General features: G+C 46.1%; 3 protein-coding genes across 13 annotated transcripts; 2 read left to right on the plus strand and 1 right to left on the minus strand.

Moving 5' to 3' along the window:
- Positions 1-1,130: 1,130 nt before the first annotated feature.
- On the minus strand, positions 1,131-7,632 carry BRCC3 (BRCA1/BRCA2-containing complex subunit 3). 3 transcript variants are annotated; one of them, XM_029996417.2, is made up of 8 exons: positions 7,497-7,632; positions 6,948-7,067; positions 6,235-6,322; positions 5,434-5,522; positions 4,162-4,217; positions 3,437-3,568; positions 2,814-2,857; positions 1,131-1,882 (listed from the first exon to the last, which is right to left on the minus strand). In XM_029996417.2, the coding sequence occupies exons 1-8, from the start codon at positions 7,599-7,601 to the stop codon at positions 1,731-1,733; spliced, it is 786 nt and encodes a 261-aa protein (XP_029852277.1). In that variant the 5' UTR covers positions 7,602-7,632; the 3' UTR covers positions 1,131-1,730. The 3 variants fall into 3 exon arrangements, with proteins under 3 accessions (XP_029852277.1, XP_029852275.1, XP_040974834.1); XM_029996415.2 differs by lacking the exon at positions 7,497-7,632 and adding an exon at positions 7,147-7,466; XM_041118900.1 differs by lacking the exons at positions 6,235-6,322; positions 7,497-7,632 and adding an exon at positions 7,147-7,466 and having other exon boundaries at positions 6,914-7,067.
- A 377-nt stretch (positions 7,633-8,009) lies between these two features.
- MTCP1 (mature T cell proliferation 1) lies at positions 8,010-13,720 on the plus strand. Of its 7 annotated transcripts, none has more exons than XM_041118903.1 (6): positions 8,029-8,086; positions 8,485-8,540; positions 10,997-11,979; positions 12,081-12,251; positions 12,405-12,456; positions 12,538-12,600. In XM_041118903.1, exons 3-5 carry the CDS (start codon positions 11,872-11,874, stop codon positions 12,450-12,452), a joined length of 327 nt encoding a protein of 108 aa, XP_040974837.1. In that variant the 5' UTR covers positions 8,029-8,086; positions 8,485-8,540; positions 10,997-11,871; the 3' UTR covers positions 12,453-12,456; positions 12,538-12,600. The 7 variants fall into 7 exon arrangements, with proteins under 7 accessions (XP_040974836.1, XP_040974840.1, XP_040974837.1 ...); XM_041118904.1 differs by having other exon boundaries at positions 8,032-8,086; positions 11,042-11,979; XM_041118905.1 differs by having other exon boundaries at positions 8,067-8,086; positions 8,485-8,561; positions 11,042-11,979.
- Positions 8,031-18,611, plus strand: CMC4 (C-X9-C motif containing 4). Of its 3 annotated transcripts, none has more exons than XM_029996431.2 (3): positions 8,031-8,086; positions 13,679-13,746; positions 17,113-18,611. In XM_029996431.2, exons 2-3 carry the CDS (start codon positions 13,689-13,691, stop codon positions 17,280-17,282), a joined length of 228 nt encoding a protein of 75 aa, XP_029852291.1. In that variant the 5' UTR covers positions 8,031-8,086; positions 13,679-13,688; the 3' UTR covers positions 17,283-18,611. The 3 variants fall into 3 exon arrangements, with proteins under 3 accessions (XP_029852291.1, XP_040974841.1, XP_029852290.1); XM_041118907.1 differs by lacking the exon at positions 8,031-8,086 and adding an exon at positions 8,492-8,540; XM_029996430.2 differs by lacking the exon at positions 8,031-8,086 and adding an exon at positions 12,565-12,720.
- The last annotated feature ends 282 nt before the right edge of the window (positions 18,612-18,893 follow it).

Consider the following 18,893-nt stretch of genomic DNA (forward strand, 5'->3'; position numbering starts at 1 on the left):
AACGGCCCCTAGCCTCCCTAGAGAGGGGTGGCAATTCAGAGATCCTGGTTGGGATCTTGAGAGAAGCAAAACAAAACAAATAACAGAATTGCAGGCCTGCACTGCAGGAGAGCGAGCTCATTTTGGCTTTATCTGGGATGCACTTGGCAGGATGCCCTGGGAGACTGCACTGGAGGGCCATGAGGCCCAGGGCTGCTGGGTGATCTCCAAGAAGCTCTCATCAAGCCTGGGGACAGTGAGACACACCCTGCCCCTCAATAAAGATCAAGGTAAGGAGCACTCGAACTGGAAAACAATAAACAAAAATAACAGAACAAAAGACACTGACTGTTCAAAAACTAATTAAAGAAAAATACTGTTCACAGCCCTTTTAAGGAAAAAAAAAATAGTGAGCATTTTACTTCAGAGAAGTTCTACAGTTTGGGGTTTTGCTAACATCAATGCAGAAAGATTGAAAAGTGAAGTCTGACAAAAGCAAGCTGGCTAAGGGGCTTCCAGGTCTGACAGCAATTTACAGTTGCTAATCAATATTGACCATTCACTGGAAAGGGAACGCCTCTTTCTCAGCTATGTTACTTTCATTCTCCCAAAGCAACAGTCAAGCTAATGAGCCGTCAGGAATGTCACAGCCTCCATTGCAGTAATGCAGGCAGCTCATTTTCACCTACTTGAGCATGTAAGGATTTAGATTAGAATCAGGGAGCTGAAACATAAGTTTAAACTGTGCTGTTGGTTCCTTCACTCACGAGACAGGCTTCACATAACAGAATGCAGATGACGATGTACATGATGGGGGATACTCTGAAATGCAACAGCAAGAACATTTAAAGAATTAGTTGGGCAACAGATATTTAGTTCCATTTCAATCTAATGAAATTTCTGCAGTTAAGTTCAGCATGTAAGAATGACAGGCTTGCATATCTATCAGTTCTCTTCCCAGCATCTTAACATTTTTCCCTCTGGGAAGGAACCACACTCCTCCCACTGAGCCAGAGAAACAGTCCATTTTGTAGAGAACCTCAGTGCTGGGCATGCAACAGTGTTACATGAAGCACAAGAATACAAACTGTCCAAAAAATGCAGGCACTGGCACTCTAGCATCCATTTCATTTCTACTCTCCACACAGCTCTGGCTTTGGAATTCTTTATTTGGTTTAAAGTATGCTGAACACAGATCCAATGACAAAGTTCTTCCAGGTCTCTTCCCAAGCTTCTCTCCCACCTCTTACCTTCCTGGGTGGATAACCAGTAATCCAGAACATTACTAGATACAAGATCACAGTCAAGTGAAGCTACTAAAAGAAGGCAAAGTTGGCAGCATCAGACATGACTGCAGGGACACACTTTTGCCCTCTAACCCTCCTGTTCTAGACTCCTGGAATACAGGTAAAGCAATAAGACTTCTGTCAAAATATAGGGAAGGGAGAAACAACATGTTCCCTAGGTATGTGCCCTCCAGAACTGAAGTCTCTTCAGGTGCTGCCCAACCCTACCACTGAACTAGAATCACACTGCAACATGCAGCACCTGGAGAGATACCACTGCTTTCCATCAAGCTGGGGCAGATAAGGCCCTTATCCTGTAGAAGTGCTCTTTGCTGCACGAGGCAAGAGAAGAGGCACAGCTAGTATCTTCACTGTAAGGCAATGTAGGGCCACCCTTCAGCCAGGAGTAGATCTTGTAGACTTTTTTTTTCATGTCTCTCTTCTGAAGGGTCTGCATTTCCTCCTTCACTCTAAAGCAGCTAGTTCCTCCAGGAGCTGTTCTTTCTCCTGCTGCAGCTCCTGCACCCGTTGTTTGTTCTGCTCTAGTCTGTCCTCCAGCCACTGAAGGAGTGGCCCACTGATGGCAGACATCTGGCTGCAGAGGTTCTTTGTGAACACTGGAAAGAGCAAGAACATATCATGCCAGTGCAAACACACAAAAGACTCAGTGTGCTACAATAACCCCAAGGCCAAGAGTGTTACAGACAGACAAGGAAACCCTCCAACATCCTGGCCAAGGCAACCAGACATCCCCAGAATCAGCAGCTTGCTAAACAGGGAAACAAGCTATTTCAATCTGACCTGTAGATATCCAGGGGAGGGATGACAGACCTACAACAGAAATCTGGAAATCAGCATAAGTTATCACTGAAGCTAATTAATTCCTAAATTCAGAAGCAAAGAATGTCTCATTTATTGAACAGGTGAGAATGGACAATGGGGTACTTATCTTGGAACAGAAGTGGGATTAGGATTCACCCTATCTCACTGGCAAAAGCAAAGATGTCATATGCATGTAACATTCAGGAAGTGCCAGGAGATGCAAGCATGTGTATAACCAGCCAGACACTACTTTAAGACTCACCAAATCCAAAATCCCCTTGCTGTTCTAATGGGAAAAAAAACCAAAAACAAACCAACCCAAAGTCTATTGCAATTTTAGCCAACTGTCCAAAGGTCGAAGGATACAACAGCATTCATAAACCCCAGGATTAGGTTATTTTACAGCCCTTGATGTTTTCCTTTAAAGTGTTTAGTTACAAGTCTGTTCCTCCACTAGAATTTATATAACAAGATAACAGTCTCAGGAAATTCTCTGGGTTACACAGTTTTTGTGATCGTAAATGAACTGTATGGCAAAGAAAAAGACAAAAGGTTGTGCTTTTATAGTTATTTACAAGTGCCTTTTACGGCAAAGGGAGGACTGTTACACAGCTGTGGTCTTCTGTCACCTGAAGTTAGAGCCAAACCAACCGCTGCTCAAGATTCTACTGTTTTGACTCTGGGAGCAGCATCCTGGATTCTCCCATGCAAAAAAAGAATCCTTACCTGAGCCATTATGAATCTTGGTTACAGAGTCTAGATGGGTGAGGCTAAGAGAATGAACAGAATGCAGGTTAGTGACAAGATAGCAGTGAATTGCATATTAGGCAAACCCAGGCTATGAGAACCAGCTACCTACAAGTCACCGACACTGCAGGTACATCTAAACCTCTTCACTTGTCAAGCCCTTACATTCACAAGGATAACAGAGAGCTTACAGCACAGAAACATCAGTGTTGAGCACCAGAGGCAGAAAAAAAAAAAAAAAAAAAATCAACCCTGATATTTAATCTCATTTTTCAGACTTCTCAGCACTCCTACCCTGGTTAAACACTGATTACTGTCACACACAGACACATCACTGAAGTGCGAGCATTAGCTTGCACACGCTCTAGCTCTTTTTTGTTGCAGGAAAGGAGCAGTTACGCTTAGCTCTTGTGTGCAAGACTGAGAAAATCTGAACTCCTTAATGTGAAGGTATTCAATCAGTTCTTCTACAAAGGCACATGAGCTGCTAATGCTTCTTATTTTCTATACCCCTGCTAAGGTTATGGTACTTCAAGTACAGCAACAGTAGAACATGTTAGCAAAGACAGACTTGGAGAGGGATGGAGCCCCAGTGTTATTACCTGTGAATTCTCCTGTAGGCATCTTGCTCTTCTTGGCAAAGGATCTTGGGCAGCTCTACAGCTGATTCCAGACACACTTTCCCAATGGTTTCGTGGGGGACAACATGAATAGGAATTTCAATCCTTTCATATCTAAAAGGGTATCAGATACAATTAACTTCAAAGCAGCAGAGATTTAAAAAAAAAAAAAAAAAAAAAAAAAAAAGGATTTCTACAAACCTGCAACAGTCTGTCCAATGCATGGCATTGCTGCAGGTTTACTTTTGGGAACACATACCTGAGTTGATAGGCAAATGGAAGCCTTTTATAGCCACACAATTGTCTTAAATTTTAACAATAAAATGCTAAAGCAACTAGATGGCCAGTACCGACAATATGATGCATAGCATGTGTGTGGCTGGTGGGGACTCTACACCATGCAAATCTGAAGCCTCAACCTCTAGAGTTGAAAGCAAAAGGGTGAGCCTTCTACACAACAGATTACAGCACAAATTCATACCCAGACTACACCAAATCTATCTAGGCGAAATTAATCAGTCCTAATCTTTAGATTCTCTTCAAGCAGCCTGCATCAGCAGAAGTAAGGAGACCTCGTTCAGGCATCTCTATACAATATTTACTCCTCATGATGAGCCTAGAAACCACTTACTTGAGACAACCCTGAAAGGAGAGACAAGATGAAATACAACCTGATGCTAGACATAATATTCTTCTGCTGTACTCACTCTGAGCTCTTCTGGGCCTGAATGGACTGGAAACAGGTGTAGAGAATCCTGCCTGTCTATGAGAGACAGGAGAAAGTCAGATTCCAAGAGCAAAAAATCATCTGAAACCACACATTCCTTTAGGAAGTAGAATATGCTTTTGTCCTAGTTTCAGCTGGGATAGAGTTAACTGTCTTCCTAGTAGCTGGTGCGGTGCTATGTTTTGAGTTCAGTATGTGAAGAATGTTGATAACACTGATGTTTTCAGTTGTTGCTAGTAGTGCTTAGACTAATGTCAAGGATTTTTCAGCTTCTCATGCCCAGCCAGTGAGAAAGCTGGAGGGGCACAAGAAGTTGGCACAGGACACAGCCAGGGCACCTGACCCAAACTGACCAGCAGGGTATTCCATACCATATGACATCCCATCTAGTATAGGAACTGGGAAGTGGGGGCAGGGAATCGCCGCTCGGGGGACTAGCTGGGTGCCGGTCGGCGGGTGGTGAGCAATTGCACTGCGCATCATTTGTACATTCCAATCCTTTCATTATTGCTGTTGTCATTTTATTAGTGTTATCATTATCATTATTAGTTTCTTCTTTTCTGTTCTATTAAACCGTTCTTATCTCAATCCATGGGTTTTGCTTCTTTTTCCCGATTTTCTCCCCCATCCCACTGGGTGGGGGAGGACTGAGTGAGTGGCTGCGTGGTGCTTAGTTGCTGGCTGGGGTTAAACCACGACAGCTTTCAAATAGCTTTTTAGCAGGTTGCAAAGGTACACAATTTTTGCTTTGATTGGTACGCTAGAACTGTTTACAAGTAGATATTGACAGACCCATTAACTATGAAAGAAATCTTAAACAATAGCTACCTGGAAAACCTAGATAAGACACACCACTGTCCAGCTTATCTCACACTACAGCAGCATCTCCTAAAGAGGCCAGAGGCACAGAGGTGCAATAAACTGTATCTGCTGGACTGAAGAGCTGAAGGGCACTTACACATTTCAACGCACACACATGCTGCAGCCATCTGATGCAGTCCCATAATACTACTACCAGCCCAGCTCTGCTGGCTGGAGAGGCAGACTGTGGATAAGCACAGGGTAATTAATAAATCATTCTTTTGTCATTGGGATTACAATCCAAACATCGCCATTCTAGCCATGCTCTGACTGTGCTCCAAGCAGAGCTCAGCCTTTCTTGCAGGCTGCATCCAAGGATTTCAGCTTTGCCCTGGGGCTGATACTTCTCATGAGTACTTGGAGGATTTATTACCATTTTTAAGTTACCTACCTTTGTGTTTTTGTCCTCAATGAAGCAGGAAAAGATAAGCCCTACAAAACCTTGGTCCATCATCTGATACATAGCTTGTGTGCGGACGTCTGCAGACAAAGAAATAAGAGAATGAGAACTGCACTGGTCACCTGAAGAAGTAGAAAAAGATTCGCCACCTTTTGAAGGGTGACCTGGAATTTGGTAACAAATGTCACAAGCTTTATTTTAAAGTCCTTACTCCAGATGACTAAGTTACAAAAAAAAAAAAAAAAAAAAAAAAAAAAATCCAACTTAAAATCTAATTAAATAGCAAATCTTAAAAATACAAGATGAGCTAATAGAACAAGAAATTAGCTTAGCATCAACCTGGTGCCACAGATCACTATATAGCCATAACGTCCAACAGATCTAAGATACGTACTTCTTTCAAAATAGTTTTTGGTTTTGCATTAACACTCACATATGTCAAAAATCATCACAGCAGGCCAATGATTCCCACAGCTTTTGTTGCTATTCCCCACACCCTAGGTCTAGTTTTCCTGTCTGGAAGAACAGTAGTACTAGTAGTAGCTGGTCTGTGACTAGTGAGTCACGTGCAATTTGAGCACCTGGAGTACACACACAGGAACGGGGCTATACTGGCAGAGGTTCCAGAAGCCCACTCAGACAATCCTGTCCTACCAGAGGACATCTGAGAACCCAAAATTTGGTAGTTGGGCTGCACAGCTCTGAAAATCCAGTAAATTGAGTAATACCGTGAGTATAATACTGTACCAGCTGTGAGTTTTCATATAGAACCTAGACCAAGACTGCTCTTACCAACATGTGATGGCCAGACAGTAATATGAGGATGAGAGTGATACCAGCCCACAACTCTCATGGGACGTCCTGTCATTTCAGCCAACCTGTGTGTGAGTCAAGGTGCTTTTGAAACAAATAGAGCAAATGGAAGAAGTTTTTTATACAAGGAAAACCAGCAGATTTTAAGAGAGTTTCTCATCAGTCAACAGAATTCCAGATCCCTTTAGAGGGGTGACAAGACACGCAGCAGGAAGCTGATGGAAGCCTCTTCCCCAGCACCAGCACCGGCAAGATGCTACTGGTGCAGAAGCAAACTGGATTTTGTTTGCTCGTGGCAGTAAGCTGTCCAAAACAGCATCCTTGAGCGTACGTAGGGAAAAGGCTCTCCAGTGCACCATGCTTGGAAACAGAGACTTGCCAACATTTCATCTTCTACTAAGTCTTCCTGCTGAACTGCCACCTTCCCCCAAAAACATACTTCAGTTTTACTTGTGACCAAACACAAAAAAAATTATAAAAAACAGTTATAACACAATTCCACTGCAAACACCGGAACCAACAAAGACTCCAGATAATGGCAACTGCCAGCACAGCCCTCCAAACCAAACAGTTGTAGGAGAGAAGGAGCAACTTCAAGCCAACTACCACAAGTCTAAACCACAGCATATAAAAAGAGGTCTGAGGTAAACCACTTCACTGGCAAGTTTGCTGCTGTCTCTACTAAAGGATATCTCTGCTTCAGTAGAAGCAGCTGAAAGCTGCTCTGGCGAAATTTCCACACGGTCTTTTCTCTTATCGGAGCGGCGCAGGATGATCACAGAATGGATATGAACAATTCGGCTCGTATCAACCTAATGACAAAGAAAGAAAAATCCCTCATTCCTCTGCTAAAGAAATAACCACCGCAAGGGAAAAGACTGGCTCCTGTACCTTTAGCAGAGAAAAGCTACGCATCAGAGTACAGTCAGGTGTGCAGATGGGAAGCTTTCCTGACTCCAAGCTTTGACTTTCACAGCAGCTGGAACTACGAGCCGGCGCTAGGCAGGAGAGGGGAGGCCCAAGGCCCAGTGGCACGGCTCTGCCGGGGAACCGCCACCACACAGCCCCGTGCAACGTTCCCTGCCGCCGTGAGCGAGTCCCGCTCGGAGGGTACGAGCCCACGGCCCGCGCTGGCGCAGGCCACGAGCCCCGCCCGGGCAGCACCTCCTCCCGCTGTGTCCCGCGCGCGCCACCCATCTCTCCCTGGGGCAGCCCGGACCAGCGCCGCCCGGCCCCGGTACCTCGCCGATGCAGAGCCCCATGACCTCCTCCTTCTCGGTGCTCAGCGCGTGGTTGAGGCACACCAGAAAGGCGTCAGCCTCAAGGTGCACCGCCTGCACCGCCATCTTGCCGCCCCCCCACCCGTCTTCACCCACCACACCCGGAAGTGGGCGGGGACAAGCCCCGCTTCCCCCGCCCACACTCGGCAGCAGGGCTAATCCCGGCGGGGCTCGCCGGGCCGTCCAGCCAATCGGTGCTGCCAAGGTGCGGTCTGGCTTCCGGAGAGGCCGGGCGGTGCCTCTCGGCGGAAGCGCCGTGTCGCCCACGCGAACGGCGGCCCCGGGGTTCCGCGCTGCAGCCGCTGCCCGCGGCGGGGCGGGGCGGGGCGGACGGGACGGGACGGGACGGGGCGGGGCGAGCGGCGGAGCGGAGGGGGACGGGACGGGGCGGCGCGGCCCGACCCGACCCGGCTCGGGGCGGGGCTCCGCTGCGCGCCGGCCATTGGGGCCTGCGAGCAGCCGGGGGGGAGGCTGCGGGGTCAGAGGGGAGGGCGGGGGAAGGCTTTGCTCGGTGCACACGGCGCTGGCTGTCACCTGGCGCGGGGCTGCAGGTAGGTCACGGGCGGGTGGCCCGAGGGGCCCGGCCCGGCGCCCCCCGCTCCGCCTGGTGCCGTCTCATGCCGAGGGGCGGCCGCCGAGCCCCGCAGGCCCGGCCCGGGTGGGAGGCGGTTGCTATGGAGACGTGCTGCGCCCTCTTCCCGCCGCGGCGGCCTGGCCTCCCCGGCCCTTCCTGCCTCCGCCCCGCCACGGCCGGCCCGCCGTCCGCACCGGTCCCACACCCCCTCCCCATCCTGCCCTCCCTGCTCCCCTTGTCCGCACCGCCCCCCACGCCCCCTCGGCCGGCCCTTCACCGGGCCACGCTTCCGCACCCCTTTCCTCGTCCTCCCCTTCCTTCTCCGGGGCTCCCCCCACGCTATGTCCATCTCTTTTTGTCTTCCTGTTTCTTTAGATCCTACCAAAGCTAGACCTTCCCTCCCCAAACTGCTGGACAGGCCCGGCCGGTCGGTGAGCATCTGCTACCCCTCAGTAGGTTGGGCAGAGCGGAGAGGAATCACGGATGTGCTTGCTCGGGGCGAGTGCTCCAGGCAGAGTAGAGTCCAAACCCCCAAGGAGAAGCTTTAGAGTGAGTCAAGCTGCTCTTACATCAGCAGACAGCTCATCTGATCCCTGACTTGTTGCAAGATGCAGGCTGGGTTTTTCAGGAAAGCTCAGCTCCTTTTTAGCTCCCCAAAGGCTGCACAGAGGTGTGCAGCCAGCTGCACACTCTCCACGAAGGCCAAACTGGCCAGCTGTGGTCCAGAAGCTGTGTAGCTGGGTTAGTACAATGCAATGCCCAATTCACTGAGTCTCAGCATTGCTTTTTACCTTGGTGCCTAAATGGCAGCTGAACTTTTCTAATAATCTGACCCAGTCCCCTTTTAAAACAGAAGGTAATAAAGGGTGGACTTTGTTCAGCATGCTGAGTTCCAGCTCTGGGGATGGTCCAAGCAGCAGCTGGAGCAATTTCTTTCACTGTTTTCTTAAAGTATTCTAATGTACCCGATTTAAAAGCAAATAAATTGTCTTCACCACAAGATGCAGTCCTCCTCCTGGCCATTTTCACATTTATTCATTTATTGTATGGCTCAGAAATCCACCCAGGTCCCAGAACAGCATTAAACTTCTAAGGCCTGATGCTCAGATGGACAGAATACTTGCAAGTCTTGTTCCTGTCCGTGGGGATTGGGCTTTAAATCTCCCCCAATCAATACCTTAAACAGCTCAGACTTCTGCAACTTTGTTGATTAGAACATTAAAATCTGTGTCAAAGGATGACACTGCAATCCTGCAAATTTAAGCTGATTGGTTTTTTGTTGGATGTGGTGGGGTTTTTAGTGGATTATGAAGCAAGCAATGTAAGAAATGGGTTTTACAACTTGTTTTAAATATAAGTAAGCTTACTTCTCCTTTCACCCATGTCCTCGTCAGACTTTTTTATTGCTTTTTGATAAAATGTGCAAAAATAGGAATTGTATATGTTTTTCCCTTCTTAAAGTTTCAGGTGCAAATGTCTAAACGCGTGCTTTTTCAAATCTCCTGTTTCTTTTGTATGTTTGAGTACTAAAGACAGACCTGTCTTACTTTAAACCCAATTGATGGTTTTGCCTGACCTCAAGATTTTATTTGTGGCACTAACTGGGCACCTTCATAACAGTCTTAGAGACTGTTGAAAAGAGAGGCCAGACTGCGCCTTTGAACTTTGGCAACTGAACTCAAAGCTATGGAGTTCCGAGGAAGTTTGGGACAAATTAGTGGGGCAAAGGGTGAAAACACGTTAACTGCTGCCCATTCTGCACAGCATCCTCTGCATGAGACCTTGTTCTGTCGGTCCTGTACCTATCATTATTACCATGTTCGTACACAATAAACACAAACATACGTGTTGTGCTTTAGTCCTCCTACCTGTAGTTCAGTAAGACTGAACCAGGTTAGTATTTGGATAGGAGACCTTCCAGGAGAGTTTACTTGCTGTAGGAAATAATGTTCACTTACTGAGTAATATTTTTCCATTACTGAAGTCAGTCTTGAGTCTTCTGGTTCTAAGGATGATGAGCTCTAGAAATTCCAGCTTTGTATGCAATAAAAGCAAGTTCTTGAGCATTTTTGGTCATGATGGAGCTTTTGGCAGTTTACTGCAGAGTAAGAGAGTATCCTGGCCGAATTCCAACCTGGGTGATTACATTCAGCTGACTGAAAATGAGCAGTGGCAATTGCTACATTTCACTGTTGGGCAAAGTGATTTCCACACATGGGGTTAAATTTGTAAAGTGACTTAGGGTAAAGGAGAATGAAAAAGACTTACAGAAATGTCCCTTTAACCCTCATAGCTTATTCTTGAAGGCCTTGTGAGACTTGTCAGTCTGCTGTCACATTCCTCTAAATGTCAGTGATCCAGCTGTTGGAGCATTGCTTGAAATGGCTGTACCACATCACAGGATGGTCTTCAGAAAAGTGGTGCTTTTTATAATGCACATACACGTTCCCACACATCAAGCAAGGAAACAAACAGAATGGGAGAAAAAGAAATAATAAAAGAATATTCAAAGTTTTCTTTGTTGCAAATTAAAATACTGTGACAGTGCTGTTCAGGCTGATCTGTGGTTGGTGTTTTGTTTCAAAAAGGCTAAGTGATCCTTCGATTCAAAAAGGTAGAGAAGCACTGATGTAAGATATAGAAGGCAACATGGAAGTGTATTTCCTGTTATATATGTACCCCAATTTATAACAATTTTTTTTTCTCCCTGACTTTCCCTACTTTATTTTGTACCCAGATTTTCTTGCTCCTGTCTGAAATATGCCTTATAACTTTACAAGTTTTCAGAAGACCACTGTGTTTCACTGGGATAGGAATATTGCATCTGCTTCATAGCAGGAGGATGTTATATGTATTACAGCTTAATTCTGTTCTACTTTAAACCTAGATAAAGAATGAAGACTGTCTGTACCATTTTGATTACCTCTTCTAGGGTTCAAAGAGAGAATCATTTCCCCTGACCTTCATTTGCTAATGACTCAGCTTGATCTAACTGGTATACAGATAAACTTGCTGTTAAACAAAAAATCCGGTAGGAAGAACCACCTCAATGTCCAAAATTCCTTTGCCCCTGCTGGTATTGGTGGCTCTCTGTAACCATCTAAAAGCTGAACTACGCAAAGTCACGAGAGCTATTCACAAGAAGCTTGTATATGAATGGACAATGCTGCCATCCTCTTGAGAGATGAGACGAAGGACCCTTCACAATGACAGCTCTGCAAGTTCCAAATATGAGAGTCGTGCATACGGAGTTTCATGCTTTGTCTCCAGAGTGATCTTCGTTCTTGTTAAGCTAATTTCACCTGTTGTCACAAGTTTTCCTTTTGGGATTTAGACCATCATTAGCCACGGAACTCCTGTGTAAATCATTTTTTTTCTTTTTCTGTTTTTCCCTATTTTACACAAAGACTGTTAATAGGACTGTTAGTGGAATAAGCAAAGCCAATATTCACAGGGTTTAACTTTGTACCAATAGCACCTTTTGCCCCAGAATGCCTTACAAACGCCATACAGCACGCATGTCCCAACGTACAACTTGTCATGAAATTTCTGTTCACTTAGGCACCACCTTAGTTTCCCAAGCTGACTTTTAGGGACATTTCAGCACATAGCATCTCATACCGTAAGTCAGACGCCACCCAGAGGTGCCTTTCAGGTCTGAGAGCTTTCTCCGTGAATGTATTCAGAGCTAAAGAGACCATGCATGCATCCTGCGGGTTGATGCCGTCCACCTAACGGGAGCATCCTGAAGTGACTGAGGGAATGGCAGAAGGAGGGCACGCTGGCGCTCCTCCTGTCCGACTGTGGGTGCGACGCGTAGGTGTTTACTGCGATGAGCACCGCAAAACGTGGCTTGTGGCTGCGGAAGAGGCAAGTGTCCTTTGAGCTTCCCAGTGATTCTAGCTTTGCTATTGCAGGTGCCTCTACTGCATTGCCAGTAACTGCCTGCTTTTTTTGTTACTTTCCCCCAGGAGGAAGGTATGCTGAGGGCTCGGATCCAAAGAGTTCAGGTTCCCCTGGGTGAGGCGCTGCGACCCAGCCAGCTCCCCCCATCTCGGCTGCCTCATATGTGGCAGCTGTCCCAGGGTGAGCAGTACAGGGATAGTAACTCTCGCGTTTGGGAGATAGAGCACCATCTCATGGTAAGGATGGTGGCAACAATAGACCATAGTCATGCCTGTTTGTGAAGTCATTTGAGATCCTTGAGGGACGGCAAAGGACTGTTATTTTGTTGAAGTCCATTAGCTCAGCCACAGTAACTGTAGACGTATTGAACTTTTCCTTGTTGCTTACAGCTTGGTGGTGTTGAAGAACTGCTGCTTAAACTCGTGCCTGGTGATTAATCTGGTATGTGTAGACATTACCCCTGATTTGTACTGTGCTCTGTTTATTCCCAGTCATTCTTTAATACAAATTTTTGTCTTTCAGGAGCAGTGGCTCTAGGAAGATGTCGTTGTATATTTTGTACAATAAATGATTCTCTCTCCACTGAAATGCAGCCACCTCTGAGGTGGAAGCAGTTAAACATCACACAGCAACATCATACGAGAGTTTAGGACAGGCAGTGAAGAGGAGTATTGTGTCCAAGTGAAACATCAGGGGGAGTTCTAGGTAGGCAGAATGTAATTGCCCCAAGTGGAGTTTGGCCAGGATGCTGGAAATAATGCCCTAGTGGTATTGAAAAGTGCTGTGGGCAGCTGCAGAAATTTGAAAGGCAGCACCTCCCTAGCTCTGGGCAGGGGCAGGAGCCGAGCTGTGGCTCAGAGGGAGTTGAAGTCCCACCACCACTTTCGGTAACAGCGGTGCTGTCCTGTAGAGGTCTCCCATCCATCTACTAGTACCATTCGTTTTTGCTCATCTTTTGATCTCTCACGGAAGATCACAGTTACAGTTGTCACAGCTGCAGAAAGTCAAACTGAGTGTCTGAAATCCTGCTTTCTAGGGATTTGAACAAGTTGGAGCTGTCCTCCAGTCTGTTGGGGTTTTGGTGGGGTTTTTTTGGAGGGTGGAGGTTTCCAAGAGACTTTCTCCTGGAACAAAAGAAAAAAAAGCCCTCCTTGTTGTCTTTATGGGACATACACAACTAAGTTGTTTTGTTTTGTTGTTTTTTTAAATGCCTCCTCCAGCTGCAGTTCTATGACTAACACCAAATCCTTGGTTGTGTAGAACTCACAGAGAGGGCTTTTACACAAATACATGTTTTAGTATAAGGTCTAGAGACACAGAACTGTTAAAAATTAGTCAGCCATGTTAATTTGAATCTTTGTTGGAATCTTTGTGCATCCAAGTGGAAAAGGACACATTTTGACCAGAGAAAAGAAAAAGGCCTTCAAGCGTAGCAACATAAAACTTCCCATATCCATTGTCCACATTATCATCCTTTAGCCAGACACAGAGAATTCTTGTGTATGTTGGCAGGCATCTGCAAGCAGCAATAGATGTTTTCTGAACTGTCTGTGACAGAGGGAAATTGGGAGCTCTTTAAAGCCTTGGCTTTAAGACAGCGTCTTGCCCCCCCGCCCCCTGAAAAGCATGTTGTTTCTACAGTAACATTTTCCTATCATTTTAGTTCTCTGAACATGTCCCAGAAGGATCCCTGCCAGAAACAAGCCTGTGAAATACAGAAATGCTTGCAAGGTACCAAGTGTCATTTTGTCTTTTTGGTGTCTTGATTTTTGCTGGAACTTAATTCTTTTAACTTAACCCTGTTCTCCTTTCACCTTGAGATGGAAGAAAGCAAGCACATTAGCATCACCTGGTTGCAAAGCAAACAAAATTATAATGTCTGGGTTTAATAGATTTCCCTTGTGCTTGATTGTAAGTAATGAGACACCATTAGTACAAAACAGAGCATTTGTAACAGTAACGTGCTTATTTCAGAGTGTTCTCCATGCTGGTAGTGAGATCCCATGTGTAGTCTTGGGACTCAGCTGTAGGCAGGGAGAGCTAGACATTATAATAAGCTCTCTTACAGAGTGGGTAGTGAGGTAGTGGGTGGATTGTATGAGAAGACTGCAGAGCTTCTAGCTCCAGGGGTGTTTTAAGAGCAGGTCAGACAGATGTCTCTCAGGAATGGGTTACGTATATGTGACCTGGCCTCAAGGTATGAGATTGTGTCCCTCTGGAGACCTTTAACAGCTGGTTTGTATTAGTTTAGCTAAATATTTGTAGGGGCAAGGGAGATTATGTGATAATGTGTTTTGGGAGCCTGAGTTGGGGAGTGTAGACTTGTTACTTGCAGAGGACAATATTTTTAAAAATTTTGGTTGCTTCTTGGGAAAGGATTTGCCTTATGGAATGAATAAGAGAAGACATTCCTCTGTGCCAAGGCAGCTTAGCCATATGGGAAAGAGTTCTTCCTAACTCACCTGGTGGAGCCCTTAGCCAGCATGCTCTGAGCTTTACATGAGAATAACTCATGGTGTTAGCCCAGGGATGACGAGGCAGGAGGCTAGTGATGCCGCAGCTAAAATTAGCCTTGCCAGTTCCACAGCAACTCATTTCTGCCTTTATTTACAGACTACAGGCAGGTTAGCTAAAATATATCAGGGAGGGAGGAGGGGTCCTGCTTGGGAAGTAGAGGGATGGCTTTGCAGGCTGCAGCAAACATAGCGATTGCAATCTGTATGGGTAACACAACAGTCCCAGTGGCTGGGGAGGAGCACAGGAGGAAAAGCATCTGGGAAGAAGGGAAAAGCAATAGTCAGTTATTGGTAGATGTCTGTCTCTCCTAGGATTGTATTTTTGGAAGCTGTGTTCAGCTCAAAGCAAGGGCTCAAACAACTCCCTCTACATGTCCCCAGTATTTGTCTAGATACTACTTTGTACTGTCTTCATGGTTTGGAGTGTTCTCCCGTGAATGGCTGGCTGCCTTCTCTCCCCACAGTAACTGCACTTAAAAGCTAATGTTTGACCTTGTTTTGGTCCTGTCTGTGACAATGTTCTTTTTATAACATTCATGGAGGTTATTCTGAGTGGTTTACCTGTGTAGGTTTGTGTACAGATTTGATCTGAATGGTTAAGTGTTAGCAAAGAAGCTCTTTGACTCTGCTGTATGCACACTCCACTGTCCACAGCTTCTCTAGCTATCATTTTGGAGTGCTGCTGTTGTTCATGTATTACCATGCTGTGGGGTTGTCTGAGTTGCACAGATGAAGCAGCTATGTCAACAGCGAAACAATTTTTCCCTGTAAGAATTAATGCAATAGAGGATGCATACAGAGCCTTAACTGACAAATACTCAAGAGGTGGTGTATACAGTGTGGAGGACGAAGGGCGGAAGCAGGACCTTTGGGAGATGCGGGCTTTTCAAAGGCTGGTTTTGGGTCATAGTTCCAAAAGATCTTGCCTGCTTCCTCTGTGAGACTGTCCATTGTAAATCTCTTTTGTGTTTTGCTATCCATTGTATGACTAACCCTTGTGCTTTTCAGGAATGCATCCCTGACAGATAGCAGGGTGTGCCTGTATGTAGCTGTAGTTTTGGAAACAAACTTGCACAGGCAGAGGAACAGTTAGGAGAGCCTGGGAGCATTCATCATTGGCGGGTTATAGCAGAGAGAGATGAGCTCTCCTCTCCAAGGGCCTGCCATACCTCCTAGGCTGCCAGCTTGCACAAAGCAGTAACATCACCATAATCTTTTTCTCAGGGGTGATCTCTGTGCTTGTGTTACAGGTCACTCACCAACCCAGTTAGGGAATTCATAGCCCAGCAATCAGAGCAGCCTGCCTTGCTTGTTAACCAGAAGGCATTCACTGCTCCTTTCTGGGCTCTCCAGTGGGTGCTGTGTGTATCTCACATTGGGTTGCTGTTGCTTCTTTTAGTCTTTTAAAAATCGGGGGGGGGGGGGGGGGGGGGGGGGGGGGGGGAGTGCAGCTGTGTAGTGGTTGCATAGCTCATCCAAGGCAGAGCGGGTATCTCTGCACACCCTGCACTTCTATGCAGACAGGCAGGTAGTTATTTATTCAAGCCACAGATTCAGCCTGCTCACATACCCACAGGGCTTCTCTCAAGAGCCTGGTGGCCAGCCCTGCAAAGCATTGTGGGCTTTGCCACCTCAGCCAACAGTGGCAGCCAGCAAAGCGCTAGGGCAGAAAGGATGCTGGACAAATCACCTGTGTCCTGCAGTGCCTGAAACTGCCAGTGCAGTGAAATCTCTCTGAGCCTGAAACAAAGACAATGTGGAGAAAGTAGAGGTGGGCGTAGCTGTGCCATCCACAAAGACATGAGCCCAGTCATCCCAGGTCAGACTAGGAGCTCGTTTAGCCCTGTTTCCCAGCTCTGGCAGTGTCCAAGTGAAGAAGCCTAGGAAGGAAGGTGAGAGGAGGTCAAGTAACGGACCTCCTGAGCTAGAGGTGGGACTTTTGTGTGGAAGGTGTTCATGTCACTGGCTCTGTGCAGTTGGATTCAGCAGCTGGCGTCTGGCTAAGCATTCCTGCTAGCATGCTGCCTGCTTCAGTTACACTGCAAAGCTACAGCCTGCCCACAACAGGCCACCGGTAGGAGGTTGGCAGTCATGCTCCTTGTCCCTTCCTTTTACAAATGCCGCAGTGCTGAAGGGTGCATATGTCCCTGTTTATACCAAGTCGTCTTTGGATGCTTTTATATTTACACTCAGCTGTAAACCTTATAGTGACATGGCAGCTGGGTTGAAGACCATGAATGACAAGATCCAGCTTAAAAGCACACAGGCTAAAGAAAGTAAGGATTGAAGGGCAGCAGTAAGGGAAGCCTTATTCTTACTGTAGTGAGATGTGATAGCTACAAAACTGTGGGACTGAAGATGCTCCCATCCACAACAGCAAGGCTGCCTTTGCATGGCTTTAGATAGCTGAAACTAAAGAGAGATTGTTGTAGAGCAGAGAAAGTGATTAAATGCTTGTAAGCAGCTCTTGCTTTTCAGAGAAACACGCTGCCAGCAGCTGAAGGGCTGAGCTAGATGTGTCCCCTCCAGGGACAAAACCTGTTCCCCTCTGCAGACTTAGTTTCTCCTTCTTATTTTCCAGTGAACAACTACATGGAGTCTAAGTGTGAAACCGTGCTTCAGGAAATGTGGAAGTGCTGCGCCCAGTACCCCAAGGGCAGATCCATCTGTTGTTCGGGGTTTGAGAAAGAAGAAAGGGAGAGAGAAAAGTTTAAGGCGACTTCAGAAGAAATTCCCCCACCACCTCAGTAACGCAATGCAGCTCCAGCAGGTGCCAGAGCATGGACTCACCTGCAGAGCTGATCTGTGTTTTTTCAAGCCTTCTTTAGACTTTCAGGAAAGCCAGATCGCTCCTAGAACACACTACCTGGCACACCAAAAAGTATAATGCAGTACCAACAGATGGCCTGGTTAACAGACTTTATTTTCTGTACCAAAACATCATCTACATTGTCTCTGCATCGCACCTCTGTGTGTGAAAAGTCAGCTTGATGTTTTTAGAATGCTTACCTTACTATAATCCATCCTTGCTCTCAAAATGGAGAACTGGAACCAAGTTATTCTGGCTTCTGGAGCAAGAGGTACAGGAAATGAGCTCAGAAGAGTGAGTGAGTTTAAGCGTGACACATGAAACAAGCCCATCTTGACACAGCAAAGGTATTGCTGCCATCATGCAGTAGTTCCAGACAACATTTGCCTGTCCAGTGGTTCAAACTCAAGAATGGGAATCAGGTCTGGGGATTATTCCTAGGTCTTGCATAGATCACGAGTGACTACAAGTCACTTTGCCTAAGTGCCTCACTTTCCCACTGGACAGACTTTTGGTTACTTTATATTTGAATTGCCTACACGCTGCTATTTGCATGACAGAGATGTTACAGGAACATTATTTCAGGGATCGCTACAGGAATAGGATTTTTTTTTAAAAAGCAATATTCATTTGGAAGATCAGACTGTTGATATAAAATTTATGAATTTATGTATAATTGAACACCTTTAAGCAATATGTTATGAACCCAGCGTAGTTCAAGCCGCTGGTACCCAGAGGCCTGTCACAAAGCCCTGGGCTAGATCCAAGAACTGATTTAGGTGCTGCTTACTGAACAAGCAGTTGTAGGCACTTGCTTTCAACACAGCATTCCAGACTCACTCACAAGCTGGCTGTGTCTGGACCCCAGGGAGAGATGGCTTTTCAGAAGCTCTCACCTGTGCAGCAGAATTTCCTGTGACCTGTAGGAAGAGCTCGGTAGACAGGTTCCTGCATTGCTCTTCAGAACTGCCTAAGTCTCTCTGTCCCCTGTAGCTGGAGTCCAGCACCTCAGTGGGTGCCAAGTCCATTACACAGCCTAGGCACCTAAATATCAGACTTCAAACCCCGTAGGCCCCTAACTCTGTCATTAGATCTAGCCGTAAAGGACTTTTGTGCTGTGATAAAGTACAACTTACTTATGAAATAAGCTTCTATAAACAGACCACTGTAGTCTAGGCACAATAGTTTGAGTGTATTGAAGCCTAGAAGAGCAAACCATCTGTATTCACTACTCTGAAATACCATGATACAAAATAAATGACTGGAACAAATTGTAGTCTCAGTTTGGTTGTTTATTGAGAATACAACATAGCTGCAAGCTGGGCAGCTTGGCTTCTATTCACAGTCCAGAGCTACATGTGGTATCATCATGTTTAAATAGAAGCTGCTTGATATTTTTATAACTGGGGCTCAAGATCAGAATAATTCAGGGCTAGCCTTCCCCTCCCAATGTCCTCCCCCCACAAAAAAAACCCTTAAGACAAAATTGGGGTTTTAGTATTCTTGAAAAGTAGGGGAAAGTGATTACAATGTTGTGAAGCAGCTCAAACACT

Source organism: Aquila chrysaetos, chromosome 21 (assembly GCF_900496995.4).
Source record: "Aquila chrysaetos chrysaetos chromosome 21, bAquChr1.4, whole genome shotgun sequence".
Classification (NCBI taxonomy): domain Eukaryota; kingdom Metazoa; phylum Chordata; class Aves; order Accipitriformes; family Accipitridae; genus Aquila; species Aquila chrysaetos.